This window comes from Hyperolius riggenbachi, chromosome 4, assembly GCF_040937935.1.
Source record: "Hyperolius riggenbachi isolate aHypRig1 chromosome 4, aHypRig1.pri, whole genome shotgun sequence".
NCBI lineage: Eukaryota > Metazoa > Chordata > Amphibia > Anura > Hyperoliidae > Hyperolius > Hyperolius riggenbachi.
This window is the reverse complement of record NC_090649.1, coordinates 157,013,850-157,028,773: the sequence shown is the minus strand read 5'-3', so window position 1 is coordinate 157,028,773 and position 14,924 is coordinate 157,013,850. Positions and strand designations below refer to the sequence as shown.

General features: G+C 43.6%; 1 protein-coding gene across 2 annotated transcripts in view; it reads right to left on the bottom strand.

Moving 5' to 3' along the window:
- The window catches only part of LOC137570565 (ankyrin repeat domain-containing protein 65-like), a 64,265-nt gene extending 49,725 nt beyond the window's left edge, over positions 1–14,540 (bottom strand). For both annotated transcript variants that reach the window (XM_068279266.1, XM_068279265.1), the window contains exon 1: positions 14,203–14,540. In XM_068279266.1, coding sequence (XP_068135367.1) covers positions 14,203–14,501 — 299 coding nt within the window. In that variant the 5' untranslated portion in view covers positions 14,502–14,540. The remainder of the gene's footprint in view (positions 1–14,202) is intronic.
- Between the last annotated feature and the right edge of the window lie 384 nt (positions 14,541–14,924).

Genomic DNA, 14,924 nt, shown 5'->3' with positions numbered 1-14,924 from the left:
ACGCTATTACACGTTGCACTTCGCACTTATGACACACTGCACTTTGCATTTATTTGTTGATCTCCGGGACAGGTAAAAATTGTGTGGGAAGAACAGTGGTAAAAATGGCACCCCCATAACATAAGCACCAATAGTAAAGATTAGCAGCAATGGGTGCATTTATGTGACTACAATACTACAAACACCATTTGACTAACCACACAGATGTCAAACTCAAGTACACAGTGGGCTGAAATTGAAATCTGGGGCCAACCCCAATATCTATTGGCCCCCTTCCTCACCTATACAGTATTCCCTCCCTTTCCTATACAGTTCCCAGATAATTAGTGCCTCCCTCTGCCTCTTCTATACAGTTCATCAATGTCTAGTGCCCCCCTCCCCTATATAGTTCCCCAGTCTCTCCCCCTCCATGCAGCCGCTTATATCTTTCCCCTTTCATGCAGCCCCTCATATCTCTTCCCCTCCTTGCAGCTCCTCATATCTCTTCCCCTCCTTGCAGCTCCTCCCTCTCTTTTCATAGTTTCGGTGCGTAGTCTTAACACTTGCTATTGGCTGGTGCCAAAAATATAGTGCAAGTGAGGAAAATCACTTGTAGGTTAAATTAAATGGCACTGTGGGCCAGATCCAACCCGTGGGCCAGTGTTTGACATGCATGATCTAACATAACCTTTGCTCTGGTCTCTAATATAATATGAATATAATATACTGTATACAGTATAATATAACCTGCAAACATTTGTGTGGAACAAATGTCTGTTTATAGTATTTTTAAGAAAATGGAATTTCACTTTAAAGGGACACTTAAGCCAGAAAAAAAAATGAGTTTTACTCACCTGGGGCTTCTACCAGCCCCCTGCAGCATTCCTGTGCCCTCGCAGCCACTCACTAATCCTCTGGTCCCCTGCTGCCAGCTAGTTTCGTTTTTGCCGACAGGCCCGTCAGGACTGGCCACGCGTAGCTTTTTCCGCATTCCCGACTGTAATTAGCGCTACAAAAATACGTGTTGCCGCATATCTATGCATTCGTAATGCGGCAACGCATATTTTTGTTTTTACAGTCGGGAATGCGGAAAAAGCTACGCGTGGCCAGTCCTGACGGGCCTGTCGGCAAAAACGAAACTAGCTGGCAGTGGGGGACCAGAGGATTAGTGAGTGGCTGCGAGTGCACAGGACTGCTGCAGGGGGCTGGTAGAAGCCCCAGGTGAGTAAAACTCATTTTTTTTCTGACTTAAAGGGAACCTTAACTGAATGGGGGGTAAAGAGTTTCACTTAGTTTCGTTTTTGACGACTCACCAGTCGGCTGGCCGCCATGCGTATTATTGGACGCATTCCATACTGCAATTAGTGCTGTTGCGGACTGCAAAGCGTACAAAAATACGCGTTGCCGCATTCAGCACGCGTAGATATGCGGCAACGCATATTTTTGTACACATTGCGGTCCGCAACAGCGCTAATTGCAGTAGGGAATGCGTCCAATAATACGCATGGCGGCCGGCCAACTGGTGAGTCGTCAAAAATGAAACTAAGTGACAGCGGGGGACCGGAGGATTCCAGAGCGATTCCGAGGGCACAGGACTGCTGCAGGGGGCTGGTAATAGCCCCAGGTAAGTGAAACTCTTTACCCCCCGTTCAGTTAAGGTTCCCTTTAAGGTTCACTTTAAGGTTTCATTAGTCATCTTTATTAGGTATTAACCTCCAATGGAATGTGTTTCTGCCTGCTTGTACAGGGTGACTAATGATAGATTAGGTCTAAATAGACTAATCAGTCATAAACTGCCCTTTTCATGTGCGGCTTCGGAAAACTGAATTAACTGTTATCCCGACAAAACCTAAACGTTTTTATGACATTAAACACAACATAAGATATCAATATGTGTCACATTCCTAGATTCATATCTATATGCTTGGGTGTCTGGAAAACATCTGGTTCATTATATTCACTTTGGTTTGTTTGTGATTTTTATACAATCCCCACAAAATGTATTTATTACTTGAACATGTTTCTAGTTATCACCAGCATGGCATTCATAAATATCCTATCTCCTTTCATTGTTTTATGTGAGTCCACAATCTCTCACCCTATTCTGCTGGCTTCAGAAGCATGGGAAAGAGATGAAGAAAATCAATATTATTGTTTTTTTACCATTTTGTTCAGAAAAGTAATGCTATCATTCATAGCTGTTTATTATTTTGTATTTAAAGGGGACCTGAAGATTAAAAACAAAAAAACCTTACCTGGGGCTTCTGCCAGCCCCTTGCAGCCTCCCTGTGTCGGCAACATTAGCAAACAATCCTCCAGTTCCGTTTCTTTACCGCTGACTTACAAGTCGACTACCACTACGCCTGCGCGGCCTTGTCCGCATGCATCCTTGCTCCTGCTCACGTCGCCGGGAGAATCCTGCACAGCCGCAGTACGAGAAAATCTCTACTGTGCCTGTGCAGGATGCTCCTGGCAACGGGAGCATGAACGAGGATGCGTGCAGCCAGATTCGTGCAGACGCAGTGGACGGCCACTGCAGAAAGGGAAAGGGAGCCGCGGCGAGGGATCAAACGATCGTATTGTAACTGTGTGGGCACAGGGTGGCTGCAGAGGGCTGGCGGAAGCCCCAGGTAAGTGAAACTGTTTTTTTGATACTTCAAGTTTCCTTTAATATAGAAAAGACATAAAAAGGAGTAACTAAAATGTTATAATATCTTGTCTGGACTACTGCAACATACTACTTTGTGGACTACCTTCTAACAGACTGGCCCCGCTCCAGGTACTGAACTCAGCTGCTCGTCTCAGTCATCTTTCTTCTCGATCTTCCTCTGCTGGCCCTCTCTGTCAAGCTCTTTACTGGCTGCCAATTAACCAGAGGATCCAGTTCAAACTCCTAACCCTAACCTACAAAGCTCTCCACAATCTCTCTCCCCGGTACATATCCTCACTAGCTTCCAGATACAAACCCAATTGCAATCTCAGATCTGCACATGATCTTCTATCGCCCTCCTCTAGAATTACCTCCTCACATTCACGTTTACAAGATTTTGCATGCACTTCACCCCTCCTCTGGAATGCCCTCCCACAACACATCTGTCACTCGCCAACTTTTGTTACCTTTAAACGCTCTCTAAAAACTCATTTGTTCTGACAAGCATATGCGCTACCTTAGGCCACTTCCCTTTGTCCTAAGACCAAATTGCACTCCTACTAGGTATCCTAAAACACACTGCCTCTATATACTGTATTTGTTGTATACTACCCCTCCTCTTGTTTCCCTTTAGATTGTAAACTCACAAGGGCAGGGCTCTCTCCCCCCTTTTGTGTCTTGGAAATCATTATACATTTTATTTATCATGTTACTTTTATCACTGTCATTACCAATTCTGTATTTTGTATTACGTATCATGTTTGTATTTTGTCACTAATTATGTATCTTGTATATTGGTGTACACCATTGTCTGTATTATTATGTACCCCATGTTTGTTTCTTACTTTGTACAGCGCCACGGAATATGTTGGCGCTTTTTAAATCAATAATAATAATAGTTTATTTTTATTCTTCCCCCAGCAATCCTCAGCTGATTGGTAACATTATATCCTACATACACAATTAATAGATAGAGTTTTTGTTTCTTTTAACCTCCCAACAACCACGTTACACCGTTGGGCGGGAACGCGGCGGCAGCCCCAGGACCGCCCAACGGCAATTGGCGTCAAGTCCTGGGGTGGGGTTTTGCAGGAGATCACGGATGCCGATACGCACGCAACTCCACAGCTCCGCTCCATCATCAGTCTCCCAGCGGCAATCGCTGCTAGGAGACTGCTAGACGGAGAAACTGCCGTCTATTTACAGTGTACAGCACTGCGATCTAAGGCAGCGCTGTACTGGGGACAGCCATGTGACATGGCTGTCCCCCTGGGGGAGACCAGAGTGATCGGCTCTCATAGGCTGATTCCTATGACAGCCGATTGTTGTCATAGGCTGGCGGCGGGAGGCAGGGTTAGTAAAATAATAATAAAATAGGTTTATTTATTGAAAAAAAAAATACAATAAATATTCATAAAAAAAGTTGTACGGCCCCGCAGCAAGACCTTAAAGCTGCAGTGGCCTGATTACTGAAAAATAGCCTGATCACTAGGGGGTGTAAGCCCACGGTCATCAAGTGGTTAAAGCTAGTTCACATGCTCAATCGGAGTTGTCCGTCCGAATCAAACTTGATCCTTCAGGTCGACACTGCATTGCATGAGCGTTGTACAGACAAGTTTCATGGCTATTTCTATCTAGTGGGAAAGAGGGATGATGGCACCGTGGGCGATGGTGTGGCTTCTAGTGGGTGGAGTGAGGAATGGGTGCAATGCGCTTGGAAGTCGCTCAGGTATCATTGTCACTTTTTCACACCAGATGTTTAGGCAACATCAGGGGAAACCTGTACACATTCTAGATTCTCTGCGCTGACAGTCCTAAACAGCTTCATCCTCCACCTCTAATCCAAGCTTTAGAGCTACTTACCATTTCACTCTGAGTTCATATAGATTACAGAGAATTTGTGAAACAGTTAATATTGAAAAGCTTTTTAAAGCAGACCTGAAGTCTTGCAGAGGAGACAAGAAGGACATGGAGAAATCAACACTGTGTCCACCCTGTGTGTTTTCATAGAGAACAGCCTGTATAATTCTCTCTTCTCAGCAAGTAATGAGCTAGTGTAATTTGAGCTGTCAGCTGTCTACCGAGTTCTGAGCTAGTATGTTAACCCTTTCTGTGCCCCCAGAAAACCAGGAAGTAACCACTCTGCAGAATCTCCATAAGAGTTCTACAAGCTGTAACAAAGAAATGTTTTTCCATTTAAAGTTATTATGCCGTTGCTTATCTTTTAGAGCAGAGAGGACGTTCTGAGTTCAGGTCTGCTTTAAATATAGTACATTATTGGTGACTAACGGTGACTTAAAATGGTGAATGTGGAGACCAAAAAAAATACTGGTACTTTAACAGAACACCCACTAAGACCACCAAAATACTTTGTACACATCAACAAGATCTTTGTCCATTTTTTTGGCAGTGTAATAGCAAAGTTGTGCAAGATACAAAGTTATAGTCAGCAAACACTGCAGCCGTCATTTCACAAGACCTAGAGCCATGTGATTTTAGCACATGGAAATGTACGAAAGTAACTGAAGAGGCCAAAGAACTCCAGCAAATATAAGTTCATAATGTTTTGTGGTCAATTCTGTCCAAGAACTGAGCACAAAAAGAAAAGAAAATATGTTTCTAAATAAGTAATATTGGTGTCCTGTGGGGAAGGAAGAAGGTTTGAAAAATGAAACCTAATTTAGGTCAGTCAAAGAAGGTATGCCTAGATGGAGTGCAAGAGATGGTATGTGCAGTCGCTGCCAATGCTACCCTCTTTCACAGACTTTGTTTGTGTCTCATTTTTCATACCCTTTGCCTTTTCTGTGTTTGTTACTATAAGTATTTTGTTTGCTGCCTACTGGGCATCACTGAAACACTATTGCTCACTGTGTTTTCAGTGTATTCTCTGTGACAGCCTGAACCCCCTCCGTTAAATAGATCCTCTTAAACTAAGCTGGCCGAGAGCATTGTTTTTCCCACTCATCCCTTCTGCTGTGACACTCTCCTTGTGCACCACTCAGTCTGCCCTTCTCTCTCCCACATAGCAACAGAAGCTGTCGCTAGCCTGCAGGCAATCAATGTGTCTGTACAGCCTTGATCCTGCAATGTTGCCCTCCTGAGGGACGGACCGAGACCCGATCTTTGCTCGGCTACATGCCTCATACATGTGTAAAAGGCTTTCATGATGTGGTGGCAGATTAATACAGTCTGTGCCACATAACTCAACTGACGCACTTGCTTATTATTGAATGTCCCTTATAAAGAGGGTTACTAACTTAGAACATTCTGGTGCTGATAGACCCTAAACTATGGAAGTGCTTTCAGGTTGCTTCCACAGTCTGCTTGATATCTTTGGATCCCTTGACTTATCTTCTAATCAATAGTCTCAGCGTTGTCCTCTTTGTTTAACCTATGGACATTGATTAGATTAAGTGTAATTTATTGACTTACCTCAAACTGAACACAGCCTTGTGGTATGTATTGATCCGTTCAACTGCACTCTAGCGCTCTAATAATATGACCCCACCTCAGCCTCACCTTCTATATATTGTACAGTGTTAGCCATCAGTAAAAGCAAGAAGTTTGAATCAGGATCATACCATTTATTGGCTAATTTAAAGTATATAAGAGTAAGCTTTTGGCTTTAGCGCTTCCTTCAGACTGAATCCTGTATGCTTACAAGACAGTTACCGTATTTTTGTAATATCAGATGCTCCGGCACAGGGCCGGGCCGAGGCAGAGGCGAGAGAGGCTCCAGCCTCAGGGCGCTGTGTAGGAAGGGGCGCACTCAGCTCAGCTATCATTTCTATATTGTGTTTGAAGCAGAGAGAAATAAGAGAAGTGGATACATGGCAGTGACAGCAAGCCAGATAACTAGAGATTAAAGTGTTGGGGGGGTTGAGGGCCCTGGGGCGCCTCTTAGTCTAATAGCAATCAGTGTGTGACGGCTGGGGTGGGAGGGATGGAGGGGCGCAGTTTGGTTTCTCAGTCTTGGGTGCTGGTGGACCTTGTCCCGGCTCTGCTCCGGCATATAAGACGCATCTAGATTTAGAGGGCAAAAATCAGGGGGGAAAAAATAAACGAAACCTAAGTGCAGGGGCATCTTATGGACCTTTAACCTCCCCTAAAACTGTCTCTATCTAAGCTACACTGCCCATCTACACTAAATCCTGCTACACTACACTTCACTTACCCCTGCTGCCCCCACCAACTACACTTTACTTCACTAACCCCTGCTACTACCACCAACTACACTACACTACACTACACTACACTACACTTCACTAACTAAATCCTGCAGCCAACCCAAACTACACTACAATTTACCCCTGCTGCATCAAACCTGATTCTATCGTCGCGATCCTCTCCTCCTCCCGCTGACTGCCATCATCGGAGGGTCATCTGAGGGTCCCAGCAGCCATCATCCTAGGGACCCAGCCATCCCATCCAGGATCCCCGCTCTTGAGTGTCCCAGCCACTGGATCTTCTTCACTGCAGTCTCATACACAGACTGCAGCCATGCGGTAAACACACGCTGCCGCCCTGCCGACATCCTCCATAGTTACGGCATCCTCTTCGTAGTTACAGTGCCCCCTCTGTGTGATGACCAGCGCACGTGCGCCTGATGTCATGCGTGACCCCGCTCGTCAAACAGACGGGGGCCTTGTAACTATGAAGAGGACGCCGTAACTATGGAGGATGTCGGCGGGGCGGCAGCGGGTGTTTACCACATGGCTGCAGTCTGCGTATGAAACTGTAGTGAAGAAGATCCAGCGGCACGGACACTCAAGAGCGGGGATCCTGGATAGGATGGCTGGGACCCTCGGATGACAGCTGCTGGGACACTTGGATGATGGCTGCCGGGACCCTCGGATAACGGCAGTCAGGTCGGAGGAGGAGAGGATCGCGGCGGCAGGATCTGGTAAGTATGTTTTGGGTCCAAAATACCATACCTTTAGAATATAAGACACACCCACTCCTCCCCCCCCACCCCCCACAGTTTTTGGGAAGAAAAAGTGTGTCTTATATTCTGAAAAATACGGTATATACATTATTATTATTTATTGTATTTATAAAGCACCAACATATTACACAGCGCTGGACAATAAATATATACACTGATACAAGAAATGACAGACATAACAAGGTTATACAACATAGAACAAAGTTATACAAGGCAAACGGTACAAGATACATGATCATGCGATTATGGGCTGGTCAGGTAGGCCCAGTAATACAAGTACAGGCTGTCACAGGAAAGGAGCACACAATCCTGTAGATTACACTAGGGAAGGGAGGCCTCTGCCAGAGGCTTACAATTTAAGGGGTGGGGGTAGGGTGGAAATACTAGGTAGGTCTGTGGAGTAAATATTCAGTAGAGTTACTGTGTGGTAGGGGGTGGGTAAGCCATCTTAAAGATGTGGGTTTTGAGGGCTTGCTTGAATGTGTTGAAGGAGGGAGAAAGTCTGATGGGTGTTGGAAGGGCGCTCCAGAGGGTGAGGGTGGCTCTTGAGAAATCCTGCAGGCACGCATGGGAGTGGGAAATGCGTGGGGTGGTGAGGCGAAGGTCATTAGAGGATCGGAGGGGACAACCTGGTGTACACCTGTGAACAAGTTCCGAGATGTAGGTAGGGCAGGATTTGTGCATAGATTTATATGCCAGGCATAGAATCTTAAAATGTATCCTGAAATGGATAGGGAGCCACAGGTATCCCCTTTGATGTTGCATGTATATAGCTGTCTAGTAAATATACATGATTCAGTCTGACGACGGCTCAAAAGCTGAAAGCTTATTCTTATATATTTTTAAGTTAGCCAATAAATGATATCATCCTGATTTAAAACTTCTTGGAATCACCTAGTTAGCCAGATTGCCATCATGGGCCATGTGCATGCACAGGGAGCTGCATGTTTTTATTTAGTTAATGCTGAACTGTGTTTCACTGACCTCTACTAAACCTGTGATTACCCAAAACTGGCTCTCACATAAGGCACATATCAGATTTCTAAGCTCCATCCCTTCTGGAGGAAATGTAGAACATAAAGAATTAGGAAATCCTGCCATGAAGGTATCAAAGATGTTCTGTAACTAGGGGGCAAAAGTTGGACCATAGCAAGAAGCCAAACAGATAATGAATGAGACACTGCTTGCAGGCCTGGATTTACCTCACAGGAGCCTATATACCCGGATGTTCTGGTGCCTTAGACTTCACTCTCCATGAACCTACAAACCCCCGCCAGACTGCACCGCAACTGTGCTGGATGTCACAGCTGTCACTTCTCCTTTACTTCCCTTGCCCATCATAGGTAGCGAAAAGGGTGCCCCTTAGAATTAGGTAGCCAGAAGTACCCTCAATGTTAAGTAGCTAGAGGGCCCCCCTAGTATTAGGTAGCTAGAGGAACCTCAGTATCAAGTAGCTAGAGGTGCTCCTGACTGAAGGGATATCTCGTCAGTTGAATGCCGAGAGCAGGGTAACCTCTCATTTACACTCTCTTCAGGACTCTACATAGGGAAGGAGGGAGGAAGACAATCAGGGAGGGGAGTGAGCCGCCTTTCCATCATCAGGTGCCTGTAGGCACGTGCCTACAGTGCCTACAGTGCTTGCTGTTCTTGATTTACTAAACCGGTTTCACACTGAATACGTGCCATCCCCTGAATTTACAAACATACTTATTCACTGACCCTTCAGAAAACTACACTATAGTCTGATATACGAGGCATTGTAGCCAGAGTTGTGAGCTTCCCCTCCCCAATAGCGGACAGTTTTTAATACATTTAGCACAAGGATTTACCTCTGTTTCCCAATATTCTCTGTTGTAAATTAGGCATTATTGTGCTGCAGTTTGGAAGTAAATTAAGAATTCCTTTCTAATTTTGTCAGGTCACGTAGGCGAGATTTCAGTGTGCTGTCCTGAATAAACATATTTTCATGACCAAGATAAATGTTCAATGAAATCATGGTGCCATTAAAATGTTTGCTTGGTAAGCTTCCCATGGTGTTCCAGTGTGTGTGCATTTTCTATACAGATTACCAGCTTTGTCATTTCTGAAGTACTGGTTACAATGTATTCTATTAAACCAAACAAATTCTTATTTACTGTGTTGTGAGCAAAGCCAAAGATACAATAATGTTTCCATGTATGAAAACAGTTCGCTTAGTGTTTGTTTATAGTGTTGAGATCACAAGATCCTCTGAATACAATTATTATTTCTGGGAAATCCACCTCAATGCCTAAACCTGTTTGCTGCTATGTGGAGGTTACAGCAACACCAAAAGACAGCACTGGCCTGTGACAGCCATTTCACTCAGTGTTTAGCAATATGATCCACCTATTGTTGATTGTACATAGCCATAACTTCATTGGACGCACTAATACTAGCATATGAAATCAAAATACTTTCTGACGTTTTCATTGTTCTTGCCATCACTGGTTGTAGAGAAATGTAGAATGTTAAGAACTACTTTATAAATGCAAAATAATAACTACAGAAAGTTTCGTATAAGGGGCCAAACATTTATATATACAGCAAAGTCCATGGTATCCAGCACCCATGGGGATTAGCTGATGCCTGGTAAGTGTGCTTTCTGGTTGCTTGAGATTGAATGTTAAAAATAGGCCCAGTTAAAGTGGATCCGAGATGAACTTTTACTCATTGCATAATTGTGTTCCTTACATATAGTTTATAGGGCATTCCTCAAGCCAAATACTTTTTTTGTTTTGTTTTAATACTCTAATTCCCTATAAACTAAACAAGCCTTGCCCACAGCTTCTCCAAAACGCCAAGGCACTCAGACTCATGTAGCAAGGGCTTATGGGAGATCAGTCTGGGCAGGAGGAGGAGGTTACTAGCCAGATATTTCAGAGGCAGAGGGGAGGGGGGAGTGAATTGTTCACAGGATGAGGGGTGGAGATGCAGTTGCAGATTACCTGTGTAATGATGACAAACAGAGCATGGCCACTCCCAGAAAGAGGCAGAGCTTTCAGCTGCAGCTCTGCCTCTACTGATGTCAATCGCCACGGATCCCCGCCTCTCCCCGCCCCTCTCACTCTTCCTTCACTGAGAGGCATGCCGATTTACATAGTTAGAGGCAGAGCTGCAGCTAAAATCTCTGCCTCTCAGGGCAGCACAATCCACAACCAAGATGGTCGTGGATGTTTGCCCCGGGATTTGGAGGGTCTAAACCCCTTCTTGTGCGGCGGTTTACTTCTACTGAGACTACTGAAGTGAACTACCAGGTAAAAATAGCATTTTTTGTTCATTTCAGGGTCTCTTTAACCTTGTGAGGCTGAAGCTGGGCAGAAAAAATATGAGACACCTAAGTAGATGGAAATGTCTGGATCCCATAGAACCTACTCAGTCCTTGCTCCTTCTCTTTTCCACCCCCTTTTCCTGTTGACGGTGGGAATGCGAGTACTTCTGAATATAAGCGGATCCATACAGCACACGGTGGAGAGGCAATTAAAAAAACGATCAAAAAATCAATTGAGTTTCAGATCGGACATGTTGGAAATAATTAATCTAGCAGATAAATCTGCCAGAAAATTGTATGGTGTGTAACGAGAATAAGATGGTCTCCCTTCTTTCACAACAGAAAGAAAGAACAGAAACTGGGTTAAGCCCCATCTACACCATACAATTTTTTGTCCAATTCAATTCCAGTCCAATTCAATTCAATTCATTGATTCGATTCAATTAAATCTGACATGTCCGATCGGGATTCGATTTGATTCGATTTGCCATTGTTTTGCAATGGCAAATCGAATTGAATCGAATCCTGATCGGACATGTCGGATTGAATCAAATCGAATCAGACAAAAAATTGTATGGTGTAGATGGGGCTTTACATTCTTGGCTGTAGCACAGCCCGATCAGAGCAAGGTCAGGTGTTAGCTATCAGATCTAATGTAATTAGATTAACATAAAAAAAGGAATTGTTGGTTCACCCAGAATGGAATTAATTATGCATTAAAGCAGTAGGATCAGCCATACTATGCCAGGGAAAAAAACATATATATATAGGTAGATAAATACTTGATCTACTTACATAACACATGTATTGTACTGTCCACGTTTTAATTTCAGTGAATGTTATATAGTAAATGAAGAGAATTCTGTTCCTGGTGGGAACCATGTCTTTTGCCCACAGTTTAGGCTAAATCCTGATGTCATTTCTGCCCTTTACTTTTTTTCTTTTCTCCTCCAATCGCTGAGTCACCTCAGCCTTGCTTGTAAACACAAGTGAGCAGGGGATCGTGTTTAAGATAAGCAGCTAGGCAGGGAAATAAATGGAAGAGGAAGAATATGTTATAGATAAAAAGAACCCCCAGCATGCAGCTGTTTGGCACTGACTACTAAAGGGCCAGTGCTCCCTAAGTATGTGATGTGATAACTTCAAATCATAACAGCAGTTTTGAAAGTTTTGAATGCAGGATTAGCATCTTTATCACTTAATACACTCAGACCAGTTGCTGTTGAAATTTGATTTTTATGGTGACAATCCCAATTTAAAGAGAATCTGTACTCTAAAATTCTTACAATAAAAAACACACCATTCTATTCATTATGCTCTCCTGGGCCCCTCTGTGCTGTTTCTGCCACTCCCTGCTGCAATCCTGGCTTGTAATTGCCATTTTTATCCAGTGTTGACAAACAAAAGACATGGCTTCTAACTAGAGTGTGATAGGCTTGAGAGTAGCTCAGTCTCTTATTCATACAGAGCTTGGAGAGGGTGTGTATAGCTTCTGCCAATGACAAGCAGTGCAGCACATTCCAGCCTCAGCCGACAGAGCCAACAGAAGAGAGAAGATTAGATCATATAACAGAGATAACACAGCCACTGTGCAACTAGAAAAGGCTGCAGTAACACAGACCACATTAGAACAGGCATAGGTACTTATAGAATAGAAGAAATAAGACTGAACATTTTGTTACAGAGTCTCTTTAAGAAAAACAACTACAATTTTAACACATTGCTATTCTGTTTTTATTGAAATTTCCTTTGATATAATGGGCTATTTTAGTCACACCCATTGTCTTTAACACATTTTAAAAAAGTTACATAATTTGCTCTAAGAGGAGGGCAATAGATGGGTAGGTGCCTTACTAATGGTAAATGGAAAATATCAGCCCACCAAAGAAAGCTATCTAAGAGACTATAGATATTCAATCAAACAAATGCTAGAAAAACAACTCATGTAGGGTTACCTGTAGTGCTCCTACGTGTTACCTTGGAACTCAGCTTAGAGACTAGAGTTGTAGCACTTGTCTTTTCATTTTCATGAGAATGGGGAAGGACTGGCCATTTGTTTGCTTAGAGGCACTTCTAGTGGACACAGGGGCTTGTTATTGCCCCTAGGGTACTGCTACATTGACTGATCCTCCCCCAATGTCACATGTGATCATTTAACTGGCAGTAGTTTCTGGCTCTTAACCTCCTGGGGGATACAATTATATCGCCCAGGAGGTGGCGCAGCACTATTTTTTAAAATGTTTTATTTTTTAAATCATGTAGCGAGCCCAGGGCTCGCTACATGATAGCCGCTGTGCAGCGGCATCCCCCCACCCCCTCCGATCGCCTCCGGCAATCAAAGCAAACAGGAAATCCCGTTCAGAACGGGATTTCCTGTTTGGCTTCCCCCGTCGCCATGCCGACGATCGGGATGATGTCATCGGCATCAACGACGTTGTGAGGTCAGAGGGAGTCCCGATCCACCCCTCAGCGCTGCCTGGCACTGATTGGCCAGGCTGCGCACGGGGTCTTGGGGGGGGGGATCGGCGCGGCACGGCGGGTAGAGGCGAATCAGCGTGGAGCGGCGGCGATCCGTATATACACGCAGCTAGCAAAGTGCTAGCTGTGTGCAACAAAAAAAAATTATGCAAATCGGCCCACCGGGGCCTGAGAAATCCTCTGTGGTGGCTTACCCCGAGCTCAGCTCGGGATTATCCCCCAGAGGGTTAAAGCGGTTTAAAACCCTGACATAATATTCAATAAAAACATGTTTACCTACTTTTTATAAGCCATACTATTATCATATTTGCATTTGTGCATAAGTATTATTATTCATTTAGAAGTTATAGGTTCCCAAAAGTACAGTTTTTTGCTTTGTGAGCTGACTTTGCATTTTATTAATAACTGGTTTTATTTGTTGCAGTTTTGCAGGCAGACATGCTTTCAGTGTCTCTCTGGCTCCAGCAGCTCCTGCACACACTTGATACATTTAAGTAAACACAAAATAACATTGTCTAAAGTTCAGATGCGTCTGCAATTCACTGCACTCAACTTTCAAGCTCTGTGTGTAACCCTTCGAATGCTGGTCTAGTAAAAAAAAAAATGCTGGTTACATATAATATGCTGTAAATAATGTTTTAGCGCAAAGGTGAAATGCAGTGTTATATTCCAGTTTAATAGCCTTCCTAATTCCACTTACTGTACTTCTTTCCCCATGGGGATCTTGATTGCTTAAAATTATTTATCTACTGACATTAATTGAATGTGTCTGTATATAATATTATATTCCACATACACTTGATTGTTGTGTACTTTTTTTTTTAGCATGAATGCTATGCAAGACATAGTAAACAGACTTACTGGCAGTTTACAGATATTCCAAAGTTGAGTAAAGTGTTGACTTGGTCCAGGTCCCCTCTCCAAGCTGCCTCATACAGCAAGGTCTTCTTGCTTTCCAAGGAGTGAGTCACAGAGGAGTTTAAGTGTGGACATCTCTCCAGCTGCCATTGCTTCAGCCCCCCTGTTCTCCGAACTTGCCTCTCTGACTTGGAAAGTGAGATGGAGTCATGTAGGTCAAGCAGGTTCCATGCAATTTCCATTTGCTCAGCCATAAATATAATGATTTCCGTTTGTAACTTGGAATAATCTTTCAGTAACATTCAGTGGCTGCATTCAAGCCCGAGACTACAGCCTCACATTCTTCCTGTCAGATTAGTGCTCAACCTATTCCTGTTTTGATGTTGTCATGGGCAGCATAATTTGACTCTCAATGTTCTAAGGCTCTGCCCAAGGTCATTAGACTCAAGTTCTCAGTTAATCCAACATTCCTTCCTTTGTTACATGATGGATGAAAATGTTATAGTGTTGGATTAAGACAATGGACAATGCTTGACACACTTATTAGCCAAAGATCTATTTGTCTGAAATTATATACTGTAGCTTATTAAATGAACACTTCAAGAGAGATGTCTATTCAGTTTAAACTATTTATATTGTTACTTTGTGTTATATGTTACTGTTACTAAATTCTAAGCAGACCAAGAGCTTATTAAAGTGAACCTCCAGACTAAATATCTACTCAG